This window comes from Stylophora pistillata, chromosome 11 (genome assembly GCF_964205215.1).
Source record: "Stylophora pistillata chromosome 11, jaStyPist1.2, whole genome shotgun sequence".
Classification (NCBI taxonomy): domain Eukaryota; kingdom Metazoa; phylum Cnidaria; class Anthozoa; order Scleractinia; family Pocilloporidae; genus Stylophora; species Stylophora pistillata.
Genome location: NC_142529.1, coordinates 576,044 through 593,388, shown reverse-complemented (window position 1 = coordinate 593,388; position 17,345 = coordinate 576,044). Strand labels below are relative to the sequence as shown.

Sequence of the window (17,345 nt, the reverse complement as noted above, 5' to 3'; positions counted from 1 at the left end):
ATGGACGCGATGACCTGGGACAACCTATGGGAGATTTGTCTCTTACAAAAATGGCGGAAGAGTTGTAGAAATAATCACAGTCAACCCTTAGTTTCTTTCTCCAAAGTATCAATGGCTCTTTAAGTTTGATTCTTAAAAACGTTCCACTGGAAGAGACCATTTCACACAAAAATAATGACATATATCATCAAGCTGAAAAAACTCGATAGCGTCGTGTTTTCTCCTGTTTCAAGGAATGGTACATATACGTTCTATGCAATTAAATGAGATAAAGAAATGGTGGAAGGTAGATTGATGGTTTATGATTCTTAAATTGATTATTTGCAAGATCAGTAAACTTGTGATATTACCTCTGACAACCTCCTAGCTATTATATCAGACCATAATCAAAGTAAAAGCAACAACAACAACAACAACTGAATTACATAACCCGGCTGACTGCATCAAAACAACAACGACGGCAAATAATAACAACAAAAACTACAATTAAAAGACTGAATCCAAATGTTAATGTAAAAAAAACCTAAAGTAAGATCTATTTTTCTTACCTGGACGGCAGTAGATGATAGTTTTCTCCGTTGTTTAATAGCACATTCCGTTTCTCTTGTTAAACTCTTAGGCGACCTCCCAGCGCGGGCTAAAAGATTACTCAGCGATGTTAATGAATTTAGTATTTCTGGGCTTCCTCTCTTTCTGTTGACTTTCTTGATCAAATCGGTATTATTTGACTCATTTCTTAAGTTTTCATGTGACAGAATAATGCCGCAGATATTTGAAGAATCGTCAACGAGTGCAGCTTGGTTTGACTCTTCCGATGGTGAGAGTCTTTCTTCAACATCTTCGCTATCCGACAGGAGCTCTTCATCTTCACCAGTGAGTATTTTCGTACCACGGCCAGTGAACAAGGAGGCTATTGAATCCCTACGTTTCATTCTCTGGTCCCACTATGGCCATTTTAAAACTATCTTTCCAACTTTCCTGTCGACTTTCTCACTCAGTGTTTTTGAAAAAGTCACATCGTGTACTTGATGTGTTTAACGGTTCAATATCAACTCATTCCAAATGAAAACAGTAACGGAGTTTTTCTATCAAAAATGAAAGACAAATATTACAACATTTAGCTGTTCCAAATGCAGTCGTAGGTTAGATTTTTTGCTGAAATTCAATGCGTAAAACGAGTTTACTTTGGGTGAGACTGTGGGAAAATTGTTAGGATCCCGGATGTCAGACCCCTTGACGAGGAACAAGAGTAGTTCAGCCGTATTTCACTCCATGGCGGTGTGGATGCTATGATTTGATTGTTAGGAGATTTAAGTATTTTACGGGAAATTTTCCATTTCATTTTAAACACATAAATATCAAAGTTAATGTAATAAAATGTGGAGGAATTTGTTCACCGAGACCAGAAGGCCCAAGTTTCAAAAATCTCCGTTGGATCTCCGTAGCCTCGACGGAGATATCCCGAGACTTAACTTGTGCAAACCAGTCGAATTCCGAAGCTTTTGAGTCAGTTGTTCCGCATTGACTTGAGTCTCATATATGTTTCATTGTAAAGTTCGACATTGTGAAGTGTTTTTCCCTATTTGGATTAATACCTTGACTGTTAGAAGGGGACATTGGGATTTTCGGTTTTGGCAATTTTTAAGATCGGTTTTTTTCGTGCCCAAAAACTTTGGTTTTTCGTTTTTGGTGTTCGTCGTTTGCAAATTTTCCGTTTTTTAACATAAGTTTTCAAAACTACTGACGGGTTTTTGGATTTGGTGTTGGATGTGGGTTTCGGTTTTTCCTATTTGGGTTCTGGTTTTTCTTCGATCTGAACAGCAGTTAAGCGCCTCCACTGAACTCGCTGTAGCTGCGAAACTTCTGCTCCATTGTCACCACTGTATCGAACCGATTGAGGTTTCGATAATTGGGATGCGAAAACTCATCAGTTTCGACGGTTTTGCGGCGGTTTTGAACGAATTTTTTCCCACGGTTTTGCAGCTTTTAGTAGACCCCAATGCCCTTCCATTACATAATCTGCATTTTATTGTTTAGTACACCCTTGACCGCAATCACGTGATTATCCCTATCTATCGATGTAGATAATTAGGTTCTAATAAAGCAGTTGTGTAGAGCCCTTGGTCTGATTCGCACATTTGTCTATAGTAGTATATCGAACCGTAACACGCAACACAGTGTTTCACGCTGAATTCAAACATGGCGAGGAAACTTCCTTACAATTTTCAATCAATACTTGTCCTGTGGATAGCTGTGGGTTACAGTGAGGGTAAGTTGCCCAACTAGCAGTTGTGTATATACTCACTCTGACGAACGGGCAAGCGCTCGAAACGTCGACCGAAGAAACCCTTTATTGTAGCCAATTTTCATTATCAACTCAGTTGATCAAACCAAGTCATCTTGTTATATCCCACTCCAACAACGTGGCACCACAGTTTCTTTAGAAACTCATCCGCACTATTCGGCAATTGTATGATGTTTGGAGTATATAAGTTATGTATTCCCACATGTTCACGGGACAATAATGGTGTCTGTGTAAGTTCTGTGTAAAAGAGAATCTGACTGAAAACCCAGAAGAATTTAAAAAGCAGCACTAATTAATTTGTGATGTACTTTTTTACCGATTCAGTAAAGGTACAGAATTAGACGTCAGCTTTGTGTTCGTGTAGTTATTAGGCAACTGGGATACATTTCCGACCGAGGGCTGATATCACAGTGTAATTGAGCGACAAATTGATAAAATTAGATATTACCAAAGTCGTTGAGCCCAAAAGAAACCAAACACTATCAGCCTAACTGGAGATTCCTGTTTCTTTTCACTTTCGTTTAAGTATTATGTCTAGAATTCGATGCGAGATTCCATGAGACATTTAAGACAAGGAACGACTTGTCGCTATATTGAAAAAGGAAGTTCTTCGTTCGAACTCGAGACATACAAGTGATATTGATGACGTCACAGGCGGTCCAAGCGTACTGTGTGTGATTTTGGGGTCTAAAGGTCATTAACGGGAAGAGCTAAAAGCGTAAGCGTGGGCCGTTAAAAAGAGGAAAAATTATAAAAGAAAAGAAGACTGATTTTAAGTAATGATATGTTTTTTTTTTTGTCTATCCTTTTCTCTCTTTTTTCTCTACTTTTTTCTCTTTTTTGTCCGAGTGTCTCAAATGTGTGCACAAACATTAACATTCATCCATTTTTCATTCATCTGTTAATTTTCTTCATCTTCTAGATCCGGTCGTTTCGTTTCCGTGGTCTCGTTTTCCTTGTATGCCCAACATGAACACCACAAATACAAAGACAAAATCAGAGACAAAAATCTGCTTTCTTCACCGAGAAAATGGTAGTCAAAAAAGCTACAGAGACGTCCGTAGTCGAGTTAGACAACAGTTTCCGCGAAAATCGAGACAATTTTTGCACCACTGACGAAAACTTTACTGGAATCTGCCACACGTTCTACTGTGAACTTGTCACTACTCTGCTCGTCTATTTTTTAATCTCCAGAGCTCTACGAGGTATCATCTGTCCAACATACACTCACGTTTTTCTCAATAATCAACAGCGACCTTAACATGGCCTGCTGGGACATATGGCATACCCAGAGCAAAGGTTGGCTGTCCTGTGACAGTAAATTCTACGGTGTGGGCCACAGGATGGAGATTTGAAGACACTGAGGACACCGCTACAAACAACTATAAATCACCGAGTTTTCATCTTGACGCAACGGTGGGCGATGATATTAACAGAACGTTCTGTATTAAGACAGAAGACATCATCTCTGAGGAAGTTAGCGAGTGGCCACAGGGTAAGTGACAAAGTCAAACTGCAAGAAAGTGAAGACCAGTAAAGGTGTAGACCTCCTGACATCAGAATATACCCCGTCGTGGAAAATCGGGTTACATAATGTCACTCTTTCGCAGGGAAATAAATTTTCATTGCTTAACCACCTAGCTGATACTAGCGAGATACACGAACCTCCATCGGTGGCGGGGGGGGGGGGGGGAGGGAAGTAAGTTAGTAAAAATGCTGTATTTTCCAGGGTAGTCTTTGATACTATAGAAATATCGAACTGACAAAAAATTTGTAATTAAGAAAAAGGTGTTCTTTGTAAAGACGTTCTGGGGTGTCAGGTTGCTGGAGAGTTCGCTGGCGCCTTCATGGGTGGGGTCACCATGAGGCCGGTTCCCTTCTTTATTTCCTTGACGAAATACGAGGTGGCCAGGAGTAATCCTAGTTGCCTCTCGACACAAGAATTAGTGGCCGTCGAAAAACTAATAAATTTAATGCTCCTCAAGGTTTTGGACCATGCGACTCTCTGAGCCTGACCTTCTGTTTCCAGTCTGCCTTTTAGTCCACTGAAGCAAACCCGAAAGCATACATAAATCCTTAAAATTTTTCAGAAAGTAGATGATGTTTATTTTGATTGTTTCCTATAGGTAAATATTGTATCTATAAGAAAGGTGATTGCCCCAAAGGACTGGAAGAAGGTTACTTATTTTGGCATGATGAACACAATAAAAACATCAACGATCAAGGAGGGACACTTCCCGATGGCAAATATGACGAGGACACTCTAATACACTATTGTTGCAGAACCGACGGTGACAAATTTAAGCCTATCCCCCTCCCCCTAATCAGCCCGTTTTACCTTAAGGCTTTCAACTCGTCAGAGTGCCAGCGCGTGCAAGGCGCCATTGCCACAGAGGAGTACATTCGATATGACAATGAAGATACGAATAACCAAGATGCGCATAATGGGAGTTATCCCTACGGAGGAGGAGGTCGCAATCACAAAATTGCTCATTGTTATTATGAAAGTAAGTATCTGAGCAACTGTGCACCTACCCCTCCCCTAACCCAACAGCAGTCAACTGATAACAAGTTAGGGTTAGAGTTGGATTAGGGATGGAAGGTAGCGGGGATCATCATTCATAGGGAATGGGAAAATCCTAATGGTTTGTAACCTCCATACAGAGCACACAGGGGATCTGAGATCGTAGGTAAGGCAAGTGGTGCTCACACTTCCGATCATTTCATATTTTTTTTATGTGGTCATAGGTTGCCTCTACACGTATAGCTTGGATAACCAAGAGCAGATGCAATTCATCTCTCCAAAATTTTTCAACAACGGATTTCCGTCGGAGCAGAATTGCACATGGCGATTTGTTGTCTCAGGGAAGGACAATCAGGTACTTATTACCTTTCTGGAAACACGCATGGCGGAAGGCGACAGAATTGTTATCAGTGATAGCTGGAGCAGTGGATCAACCGTGGGTACAATAGATCAAGAACACCCATTTAATCGAAACGGATATTCGTCACGGAACAATTTTATTTTAGTGGAGTTTTATTCAAAGTCTCCCATAACATCAAGGAATCATCATTCAAAAGGTTTCCGCGGAATGTTCAAAATTATTCCAAGTAAAGGTAAGAATCACTTTTAGAAGATAACTGTATTATTGCTTTGGAGGATAATAAACGAGACCGAAAAGAAATATTAATAAGGTGATTATTGCGCATCCTGTACTGCGCACAAAAATCCCGTTATCAGGCGAATAAGTGCGCGCATTCCGAGAACACAAATATTTTTTTTTCAATCAATGGACCAGGTAAAAAGATACCATGGTCTTTAGCTCTTGAACGAGCACTATGACCTATATTTTTATTGCATAATTCTGGTGCACAAACTATCCCCGTGAAATTGGACAAATAAAGAAAATGGAAGGGAAAAGAAGATATAGTTAAAAGCGTGCACGAAACCCATCAGTCGATAATGCAAATTACGACCTTGAAAGCAACGACTCAAGGAAAGTTTTGAGTCGATGTTATCACAAACTAAGATATTTCGGATCAATCCCAGTATCTGATAACTGCACACCCACCCCTCCCTCAGCTTAATAACTGTCAACTGATAACAATTTGGGGTTAGTGTTAAGCTAGGGGAGGAGTGGGTGTGCAGTTCCTCAGATACTCTGATCCGATGTTCTCCCTACAGGATAAGTTAAGAAATATAATACCTAAATTATGAATTGACACTAAACAAATATCATTGTTGGCACCCCTGTTCAGATGTTAGGTAACTATAATTATAGTCACTACAAGTCCAACCGATTTTGTAGATGTTTCATCTATTTGAATAGTTGCAGTTCCACAGGGTCTCAGGTGGCCAAGTGGTACATACGGGCTCCCCCGCCCCAGGACCGGCTGTCCTCCAAGTTCAGACGATATCTGGTGGGAGACTGGCTGGAGGTTTCATGACACGGAAGACAACAATCCAAGTAACTATGCATCCAAGAGCTTCCACATGAATGCTACAGTCGATAAAAATGACATCAATCAAAGCTTTTGCATTGCTACGCAGGATAAGGGGAAAGAATGGCCAAGAGGTGAAGATAGTTTATAAAGCGGAGTCTAGCAGAGAGTAGCGGAAATTAGATTAGCTAAAATAGTTCGAGAGACGGGAGACTAGGGATATCTAAATTAGAGTTACAATGATACTCTGACGCTAGTATGCGCCCAGGGATGCAGTCCTACCTTACTTAATAGCCGCATTAACAAATATATCAAACTGCCACGTACCGCCACATTTTTCTAAGCCAACAGTAATGGTAGTATACGTATGATGCACGATCCTCGCAGTAGATAGCGGTATTTATGCAATAGCGAAAATCAGGCCTGAAAAAAATCAGGCCTGTACGGGACTCGAACCACTGACCTCTACGATACTAGTGCAGCGCTCTACCAATTGAGCTAACAAGCCAACTGGGAGCAGGCCGTTAAGTTGATTCGTAATAAACCCGTGAAAGTGATAAATAAGATACAATGAATATATGAAGTTCATATATTTTGAACTGCGGTATTAGATACGTATGATGCACGATCCTCGCAGTAGATAGCGCTATTTGTGCAATAGCGAGAATCAGACCTGAAAAAAATCAGGCCTGTACGGGACTCGAACCACTGACCTCTACGATACTAGTGCAGCGCTCTACCAATTGAGCTAACAAGCCAACTGGGAGCAGGCCGTTAAGTTGATTCGTAATAAACCCGTGAAAGTGATAAATGAGATACAATGAATATATGAAGTTCATATATTTTGAACTGCGGTATTAGATACGTATGATGCACGATCCTCGCAGTAGATAGCGCTATTTGTGCAATAGCGAGAATCAGACCTGAAAAAAATCAGGCCTGTACGGGACTCGAACCACTGACCTCTGCGATACTAGTGGTAATGGTAGTATCTTACACCTGGGTGTATTTGATCCCATCGATTCGAGTTAGTTATTTTTTCGCAGGTCAGTATTGCATTTACAAAAAGGGAGCTTGCCCTAAAGGCCTCTCTGAGGGATATATCTTATTTGATGACGAAAACCACAAAAACCAGAACAAGATGGGAGGGACACTTCCAGACGGTACATACAATAAAGATACAAATATATCGTACTGCTGTCGGACGGATGGTGACAAAGTGAAGCCTATCACCCTCCCTGTGAATAATCCCTTTTACTTACTGGCCTACAACACAGCTGAGTGTCAGCAGGTTAATGGAGCCATTACTACAAAGGAGTTTATACGATATGATAATGAAGACAGTAACAACACAGACGAGATGAATGGTGCTTACCCATGCGTGAAAGGGAGGAAGAACTTGACGATTACTTACTGTTATTATCAAGGTCTGTATTTATTGGAAGTAGTATGTAAAAGTTATGGTAGAAGCTTCAACAGAGCTTCGTCTGCCGCTCCGTTTCAGGGTTCCAGTCAGGCTTTCGCGGTTATCACTGCAGCCATCGGGCTTTTTATAGCGGCCATGGGGTTTATCATAGCGGCCATAGGGTTTATGAAGGTCCCCACCGTAGGTCGCCCTGACTAGCTATCCCCTTCTTTGGGACGTTGACCGGGGCACGACTGGAATATATAGTTGGTCTTTGTTCCCCGCAGTTGATGCCCTATGCTCCCCACCAGGAGGAAAGACGGCCTAATCTCTGAAACATTAATTAACGACTCATGTATAAAACCTGTTTGATACCACAAAATGTAACGTTACAAGAGATTATAAACTAAATGTCTTGAACGATATCATTACCCAACACAAGAATACTGAGGGGACTTGTGTGAACGCAGATTGTACATCTGTTTCCCTTTTCAAACAGCCTGTCACTACACCATGAGCGAGAGGCCTCAGGAGTTCATGTCACCATTTTACCGCAGTGATGGTGGCTACCCGAACTCACAGCTCTGTACTTGGAGATTCTTAATACAGGAGAAAAAGCCTAGGTCACAGCAGATCCTAATCAAGTTCCCAGAGTTTGATTTAAAAAAAGACGGGGATGGTGACGTGGTGATGATTTACAGCGGCTGGAATGAGAAGGCAAAGCTTCTTGCAGAATTCAATGGTGATCACCCACCCCCTACCCAGGGCGTGGTATCGGACTCCTCTGTGGTCTATGTGGTATTCAAATCTGACTCGCAAGGCCGCTCCAAAGGTTTCAGAGGCGTTTTCTTGAATCAGAGTAAGTAGCAAAGACATGTTATTAGCAAATATGGCCTTGTAATATTTTGAAATGCTGTAGATGAATTGAAAACTAATCTGTTTTAAAGAAAAACGTTATAATGATAATGTGATCTCATGCTTACGTTTTATAGCCTACAATGCTGCTTCTGTACCAACACGGCCCATAACAATTCCTGTGAAAACAAGTCAACCGCCAACTTCAGGTAACAACTTTGCATGTAGCCCTGGCTAGCATAATGATAATAATCTTAGATTAATATCGAGAAACCGCAGAGGAATATAAACTCTTAGGATCATGTGAACCCAAAATAAAGAAATTAAGTTAACTTCGATACGCTCTTTGCCGTCTTCTTCAGTTCTTAGAACGTTTACCTATCCACTTCCGTACAATTGGTGCCCCTCCATTTTGCAGCTCCCCAAAATTTACATCTTACAATGATTGACCCTTTAAATCTCAGACGTGATCAACAGGTATCTTCTCTAGACGATACACATGTATCAATAAATTATCCAACAATCATTTATTGAGAATAGACAAGCTCATCGATTAGAACGTACTTTCTTGATGTAGCATCATATTCTCTTTACTTATATACAAGTAAATGTAAAGCAGTTAGAGGGAAGTGTTGCAATTTATAAGATCTTGGACGGTTGAACAGCTACCGCAGATGCGTCAGCCTGTTCACACAAACGCGCGCAGTGTAAGACAGAAATTGTGCCAATAGAAATCACAGCGTTTTTTACTGAATGTTCTCTTTACTGAACGTTCTATTAAAGAAAAGACGAGCAGAGCAGCTACAGCAGCCACAGCAAGTGCCAGTGTAAACTTAACGATGACAAAATCAAAAGGTAAGTGTTGTGTATCAGGGTTAATTTAACAATCAACGAAATAAATTCGTCCAGTCCAAGATAACAGCGTAGGAGGTGGTGACTTCTTTGTTTATGACACCGACATTTACTATTCTAAGCGAGCATTTGAAGGTAAGTAGATCACAGAGATATAAATAAAACTTTTTTTATCTCTGTCATACCTTGCAAAGATAATAAGCGTGATTGACAGCAAGTTGATCCAGGAAAAAGAATTTTTTAACGTTCTGCATAGAATAGGAGCCGAGGATGAAATAATTCATGCATGGATTCTACCTTTCCCGAAAAGGTTTGCAGGGCGCTCGCTCGGATCCAGGAAAGCATGGTGTTTCAACCGTTACTATAGTCCTCGTGGTAGTTGCAGTATTAATTGTCATAGCGGTCAGCGTATACTGCATCAGACGAAAGAGACTGGGGCAAAGAACAAAACGGATGTCAAATCCAAGGTTTCTGGTTCAAGGAAAAGACAAGGAAAGCTACAGTTACCATGATCTGGAGGAACACGAGTTTACGGGGGAAATACCAGATTTATATCCTCCATCATAACTACTTCTGAACCAATACTGATCTGAATTAACTTGTGCTTTTTTAAAGGCCAGTTTAGGAGGGTAAAACGTCGGTCAAAAGTAAAACTTTCTAAAAACAAAGCAGAATTAAACCGCTCTTTATGCAAAAAACTAACCGCCTGGAAATTAATTTCAGCTGGAATTTGTTTTTAACATAGAACTCCACGAAACGAAAAAGTATTCAATTGTTTATTCATTCTGTAATATGGGTTTACCTCTCTAATTTTTGTCGTTTTTAATTTCGTGCGAAAGCATTTGAGAATAGAGTGAAATACATTGATTATCAAAGTTTGCCCCAAAAACCTTTTCTAGAATTTATGGTATCCGGATATTTGTCATATTGTAAAGTGAAGGACTCCTGGAAATTCTCAAATTGCCAAAAGGAACTCCAGTCGTGGTTATTTATTTAACCTCAAATGATTCCAGGGTTTTTGAAGGCTTCTGTTTATTTTTCTCCATGTCTGATTAAATATTAAAAACATTTTTTAATTATGCTGGGATCAGTTAATGTATCTCCAGATGACGTCAAAAAGTGACGTCACTACCGCTTTTGTTTGTCACTCGTATGGCTATTTCTGTCTCTATTCATAATTTTTGACGGTTTGAGTGCCTCAATGTTGCGTAAATAATAGTGTTAATGACCTCAAAATAGATTAAGGATACGGCCAAAAGAGAAATTTGTTTGAGTACTTCTTTCGTTTCTTGAATCGAAAACGTGTCACTTATCACTTGTTCATTGCTCTAGTCAAGTGAACATGTTCTATTTTTCCGCATAATAAACTATGTAGACGAAAACAGGGAGGAAGTTCCATCCATATTACTACAGTGATCATAACTTCCTAGGTCAGCCTTTATACTTTATTGAAGTCATCAATACAAGGATACTTTCTGAATCAGGAGGTCTTTTTCTGTATCCTTCTTCATCTCCTTCAAATGATGAGGACTGTAAAAAGAAATCAAGGACAGATTATAAATACAATTCACAATAATACACCACCCTAAAATGAATTTTCTCATGTAAAGTTACTTGAAGCTTGCAGTATGTAAAGTAATAACTTTTCAACAGTTGAATGACTTTTGCTGATCTTTACCCAAATATTAGGGGGGGAGGGGGGGGTTTGATGGTATCATGGTAAAGAAATAATAACATATCACGCGGTGAAGTGAAAACTGACCACATCCCCTCCTTCACTTGAAGGTGAGTTACTGGTAAAAATAATAATAATAATATTAATAATGAAAATAATAATAAAAATAATAATAAAAATAATAATAATAATAATAATAATAATAATAACGAAAATTAACAAAGGCTGAAAGAACATGCAAAATAGAAGTGTATTTTACCAAAAAGTTCTTCCAAGTCTTCTAATGGCAAACTAACTTACACTAAACCATTTTGAGATTTCTCCTTCTTTGCCTTCTTTTTCTTTTTCTTCTTTTCTATTCTCTTCAATGTTATTGGAGCAATAAGTATAAGTATTGCAGCAATAAGTATGTAATGTTAGAATGTCACCTCCTCTCATTTTTCAGGATCAACAGTTTCACGGAGAAGTAACAGACACTCTTGTTTTTGAAAGTAGTACCTGATGAATGATGGTTTTGGATGGGACGTGTCGAAAACGGAAACCCAAAAATGAAGACCGAAGACCCACTGGTCTAAAACGAAGACCCTGCGGTTCAAAACGAAGACTCTATGGTCTAAAACAAAGACCTACTGGTCTAAAACGAAGACCCTGTGGTCTAAAACGAATACCCGCTGGTCTAAAACCATATTGACTAAGATAAGTTGCCTTAATTTCTGTAGCGCATAAATTAAAATGTCATCTGAGCGCACGTGTCAAATTGGGTAACGCAGTCAAATTCCAAGAGTGTCGAAATGTACGTTTTAGTGACGAGTTTGGTACATTTCCTCGTCACCAAAATTACATTTTAGATTTTTCAAATGCCGCTTTTTAACTTGCAGAGCGTTACTGAGTTAAAGGATTTTATGTTCGCGATACTTTCCGCAGTAGATTGCTGCTTTTTTTAAGATTTTGGGGAGCTTGAAATGCCGAAAAAACGACATTCTCAACGCAGGGATGCATGTGAGAGTGATGATTCAATCTTCCCGGGAAAATCACATTTTGGTGGGAGATCATCCTTATAGCCTCTGTTGCGGAATAAATTTGCAAGTCACGCACAGTTGACCTTTGCGCCTTTATGTGATAAAAACAGTGTAGCGAAGTAATGAAGTCACGTCACCTTATCGTAATTTGCTCAATATGCATTTAAAAAATAGAATATTGGTGACGACAAATCGTCACTAAAACGTATACTCTATTTCTATATTCATGAAATTTAATTGCGTTGCACAATTTGACACGTGTTGTACCGACTGAGATAACGTAACTGTCAAGTTGGTCGCGCGCTCAGATGCATGACACTTTAATTTATGCGCTACAGAAATGACAGCAGTTTAGCATAGTGTATAGCCTTTCCTCGAAGTAAAGGGCTTTATAACAATGCGTCTTCGTTTTAGACCAGTGAACCTTCGTTTTAGACCAGTGGGTCTTCGTTTTAGACGACAGGGTCTTCGTTTTAGACCACAGGATCTTCGTTTTAGACCACAGGGTCTTCGTTTTAGACCACAGGATCTTCGTTCTAGACCACAGGGTCTTCATTTTAGACAAAAGAGTCTTCGTTTTAGACCACAGGATCTTCGTTTTAGACTACAGGATCTTCGTTTTAGACCAGTGGGTCTTCGTTTTAGGCCAGTGGGTCTTCGTTTGAGACCAGTGGGTCTTCGTTTTAGACCAGTGGGTCTTCAGTCTTCGGTCCTCGTTTTTGGGTCTTCGTTTTCGACACATCCTACAAAAAAGTATACCGCCAACACGCAGCTTGTTAGCTCAACTGATTAGAGCGCCGGATAGTGTTGTGCGGGAGGTCGAGGGTTCGAGCCCCGGCCGGACTAATACTCATGGTCTTAAAATAACTGAGAAGAATTTGCTACCTTTCTTTAATATCAAGAAATGGATAGATGTTCTAGTCTTCTCGGATAAGGACGAATAAAACCGTAGGTCCCGTCTCCTGCAGGGTTAGGGGTAGGAGACGTTAATTTCCCACGCACGAGATTACTGTGTGGTGGATGTCCTCCCCGGCGTGGGAGGGGTGGGTACAAAGGGGTTCCTTTCTCCCGCCATTCCCGTGACGAATAAATTAAATTCCTAAATTCCTAAATTCCTACAACATGGCAGCCTGGCGAGCGGAAGAAGCCGTCAACAGGCATCTCCAGTTTTCTCGCAGTTGCGATGAACGCTATGACCTCGGACGATCTGTGGGATCCGTGGGAGATGGTTCTCTAATAGTGAAAGAGTCGCTGAAAATAATTAAAGTTTATTTCTTTACTTCTTCCTTCAACGTATCAATGTCTCTTCAAGTTTAACTCCTAAAAGTTTCCCCTGAAAGAGACCATTTAACCCAAAAATAACAATATATTCCACTGAGCTGAAAAAACTCGATAGCGCTGTGTTTTCTCCTATTTCAAGGGATCGTACATATACGTTTTATGCTATTAAACTGAATGAGATAAAGAAATGGTGGTAGGTAGATTGATGATTCATGGTTCTTAAGTTGATTATTTGTAAGATCGCTAAACTTGTGATATTACCTCTGACAACCTCCTACCTATCATAACAGACCATTCAAAGTGAATTGTTTTTGCTGTTGTTTTTTTAAGACAACAACAAAAACAACAACAACAACTAATTACATAACCCGGTCTCTCCTGACTGCATCAAAACAACAACAACAGCAAATAATAACAAACAACAAATAATAACAACGACAGCAAATAATAACAAACAACAAATAATAACAACGACAGCAAATAATAACAAACAACAAATAATAACAACGACAGCAAATAATAACAAACAACAAATAATAACAACGACAGCAAATAATAACAAACAACAAATAATAACAACGACAGCAAATAATAACAAACAACAAATAATAACAACGAGAGCAAATAATAACAAACAACAAATAATAACAACGACAGCAAATAATAACAAACAACAAATAATAACAACGACAGCAAATAATAACAACAGAAACTACAGTCAAAAGGCTGAGTCGAAGTATTAATGAAAAAAAAAATCTTTTTCTTACCTGGACTGTAGTAGATGATAGTTTTCTCCGTTGTTTAATAGCACTCCGTTTCTCTTTTTAAACTCTTAAGCGGCCTCCCAGCGCGGGCAAAAAGATTACTCAGCGATGTCAATGAATTTAGTATTTCTGGGCTTCCTCTCTTTCTGTTGACTTTCTTGATCAAATTGGTATTATTTGACTAGTTTTTTTGAGTTTTCATGTGACAGATGATGCCGCAGATATTTGAAGAATCGTCAACGAGTGGAGCTTGGTTTGACTCTTCCGATGGTGAGAGTCCTTCTTTAACATCTTCACTATCCGACAGGAGCTCTTCATCTTCACCAGTGAGTATTTTCGTACCATGGCCAGTGAACAAAGAGGCTACTGAATCTCAACGTTTCATTAAAACTATCTTTCCAACTTTCCTGTCAACTTTCAAACTCAATGTTTTTGGAAAAGTTACATCGTATACTTGATGTGTTTAACGGTTCATTTTAATTCATTCTAGATGAAAACAGTGACGGAGTTTTCCTTTCAAAAATGAAAGACAAATGTTAGAACATTTAGCTGTTCCCAATGCAGTCGTAGCTTAGATATTTTGCTGATACTTCAATGCGTAAAACGAGTTTACTTTGGGTGAGACTGTAGGAAAATTGTTAAGATCCCGGATGTCAGACCCCTTGATAAGATCCCGGATGTTAGACCCCTTGATAAGGAACTACTAGAGTAGTTCAGTCGTATTTCACTTCACGGCTGTCATAGCTACAGTTTAGGTCGACTAAAATTGTAAAATAGATACTAAAACGTCTATGTCTGATTTGATTATTAGGAAATTTTGGTATTTTATGGGAAACTTTCTACATTAATATTAAAATTAATGTAATCAATTGTGGAGGAATTTGTTCAACGAGACTCAGGAGGGCCCAAGTTTAAAAAAATTACAGTTGCATCTCCGTGGTTCGACGGAGATATCCCGAGACTTAAGGTTACTTCCCACCTTCGCGGGTGTCCATCGGAAAAAGATTCGTACGCGCACTAGTTTGAAGAAAACCCTAACAAACTATGCATCAAAAGAAAGCTTATTAAATGCAGTTTATGGTAAAAATATAATTTTGGCGACTTTTTCATTTAGGGAGTGTCAGGAGACGGTAAGGCAGCTGAGGGTCCTTCTATTGAATTTATCTGGTATCGGATATCGGATCCTGCAGCACGAGCAAAATGGCTGCACAGTCTTATTCACAAGGCATCAATCAATAAAAGTGAGTCAGGCTTTTGCGATATACTGATTGGTTGTCTAGATATCCGCATTTAAAGTTAGAGTGGCGTAAAATATGCGAGACGTGTTGCGTGAATGGACACCACGTGAAAAATGTTTCAAATATCAAAATTTCCCGACCCACTTTCGTTCGTCATTAACACCGAAATGTTTCGGCGAAATTTCACGAAAATCGGTCAAATCTACATACCCCATAAATTCGCTCAAAGTGGATACATATTTCTCAAAATTAGAAGACTAGAGATTAGATGGATTTAGCACGGGGACAAGAGGACGGGAGCGCCATTTCAGAACGGGAGAGCGCGCGGAATAGTCTGGACAAGACACCATTCGACCTCCGGTGTTAGCGTTGCCGTTCTCCCAAACAAGTTCTGGACGAAATAACGCTGGCGTTTTCCCGTCGCGATCAGACCGTCTGGGATTTGTGTAAATTGTGCTCTTGTAAATCGATGCAAACGAGATAATATTCTTTGGAAGTATTCCAAAACTCATCTCCAGGATAATTAGGTCCCTTTCTTGGTTTTAATCGGTGTATTTGTGAAAATTTACCGAAAGGAAATTAGAACACAATCGTGGCAAGCGATCCAAGATTTCAGGGCTCAGTTCGCTTTTGAATGAGCAAGACTTTAGACAATAAAAGAGCTTTGGAGCAACTTCAGAATACCTGTCTATCTTATGGAGCCCGACCGTTTTATGGGTGACTTGTTTAAGTTCAATTCATTCTTTCAGCGTTAAACAAGAACTTATCGTAAACAACTTCTTTGGGTCGCTCTGGTTTCTACATGGTTTCGCCATAACCCCGTTCAAAATGCATTGCATCGGCTAAACTTCAATATACCCGGCCACATGAAAGCCTCCCGACATCTATAAATGATGTGGACCGGTATTCTGAAGTTGCTCCGAACAAGTATTCTGAAGTTGCTCCGAACAAGTATTCTGAAGTTGCTCCGAACAAGTATTCTGAAGTTGCTCCTATTCAGTAAACAAGGGGAAAAACGGTGACGCCGGATTTCCAAATTATACTCTGTAAAATTGTGAAGATGAGCAGTGCTAAAATCTAGTGGCACAAATCGAAATGATAGCAACACAAATCGCAGAAATAATTATCTAATGGGCTATAAAAGTTGATAGATGAAGTAACAGACACGAGTCTTACCTGGAGTAGATCAATTATAAAGTTTTATTGCTCATGTGGATTCGTGTATGAACATCTAACTTGTCGTAACTATGATTATCCTCTGTTTGCGCTTGTTGCATAACTCTCAAAGAGGATAGTTTCGTTTTCCTTGAGGCTGTTTGTGAAACCTAAAATTTTTGTTCTTTAAAAAGCCGAGTTTAGGTTATTCAAGAAAAAATACTGCGTTGACGTCCCGTAGCAACGACTGCTAAGTCACTTCAGAAACACAACGGGGCGACGAAGAGCAAAACAGCCAATCGACAAACAGCTTAAGAAATACCCTTATCGCTGAACGAGCTCCCTCGGGTAAGTTTTTTATGATTTCGTACGATTCGAGGCGATTGCCGGTACTTGCTTAACCTTATATGCGACAAATATAGATTTGATGGCGACTTCTTTGTTCGCAATCTGGATGCCAGAGTGTAGAGGAGTGCCAAGATTGTTTTTTTTTTTTTTTTTTTTTTCTGACAAACTGGTGCCATTTCTCTCTTCTGTGGGCCTTTTTTTTCTTTTTCTTTGCCCAAGGACTCCTCTCTACTTTTGATTTATGTCTTTTATCCATGAGGAAAGACTCTCCACTACCAGGAAACTTTCACATGTGAATGTTATCAAGGGCGCGATGTAAACAAAATATGCAAATAAAATGAAATTGCCGCGATATTTACTCAGGGGTTCGCCCTTTTACGAAATTATGACACCTTCCTGATTTATTGACTTTTATTTGAAAATACGTTTTCCTAAATAAGTCGGACGCTTTTCGAGATTTTTCAATCTCTATTTTTGTAAGCGTTGGGTAAAATGTCCAACTTCCA

General features: G+C 39.6%; 1 protein-coding gene across 1 annotated transcript; it reads left to right on the top strand.

The window, feature by feature from the left end:
* The first annotated feature begins 2,093 nt into the window (after nucleotides 1-2,093).
* LOC111323903 (uncharacterized) lies at nucleotides 2,094-10,438 on the top strand. The gene is made up of 10 exons (XM_088737310.1): nucleotides 2,094-2,269; nucleotides 3,558-3,800; nucleotides 4,432-4,812; nucleotides 5,054-5,422; nucleotides 6,136-6,381; nucleotides 7,294-7,674; nucleotides 8,152-8,511; nucleotides 8,645-8,716; nucleotides 9,291-9,362; nucleotides 9,670-10,438. Exons 1-10 carry the CDS (start codon nucleotides 2,200-2,202, stop codon nucleotides 9,924-9,926), a joined length of 2,451 nt encoding a protein of 816 aa, XP_088593436.1. The 5' UTR covers nucleotides 2,094-2,199; the 3' UTR covers nucleotides 9,927-10,438.
* Nucleotides 10,439-17,345: the final 6,907 nt, after the last annotated feature.

What these genes read in the sequence shown, in the direction of transcription:
- LOC111323903 (XM_088737310.1), top strand. Translation starts at nt 2,200, where the DNA reads ATGGCGAGGAAACTTCCTTACAATTTTCAATCAATACTTGTCCTGTGG. An exon ending in AGCTGTGGGTTACAGTGAGG is followed by an intron (nt 2,270 to 3,557) that starts GTAAGTTGCCCA and finishes AATAATCAACAG; the next exon opens with CGACCTTAACATGGCCTGCT. An exon ending in GGGGAAAGAATGGCCAAGAG is followed by an intron (nt 6,382 to 7,293) that starts GTGAAGATAGTT and finishes ATTTTTTCGCAG; the next exon opens with GTCAGTATTGCATTTACAAA.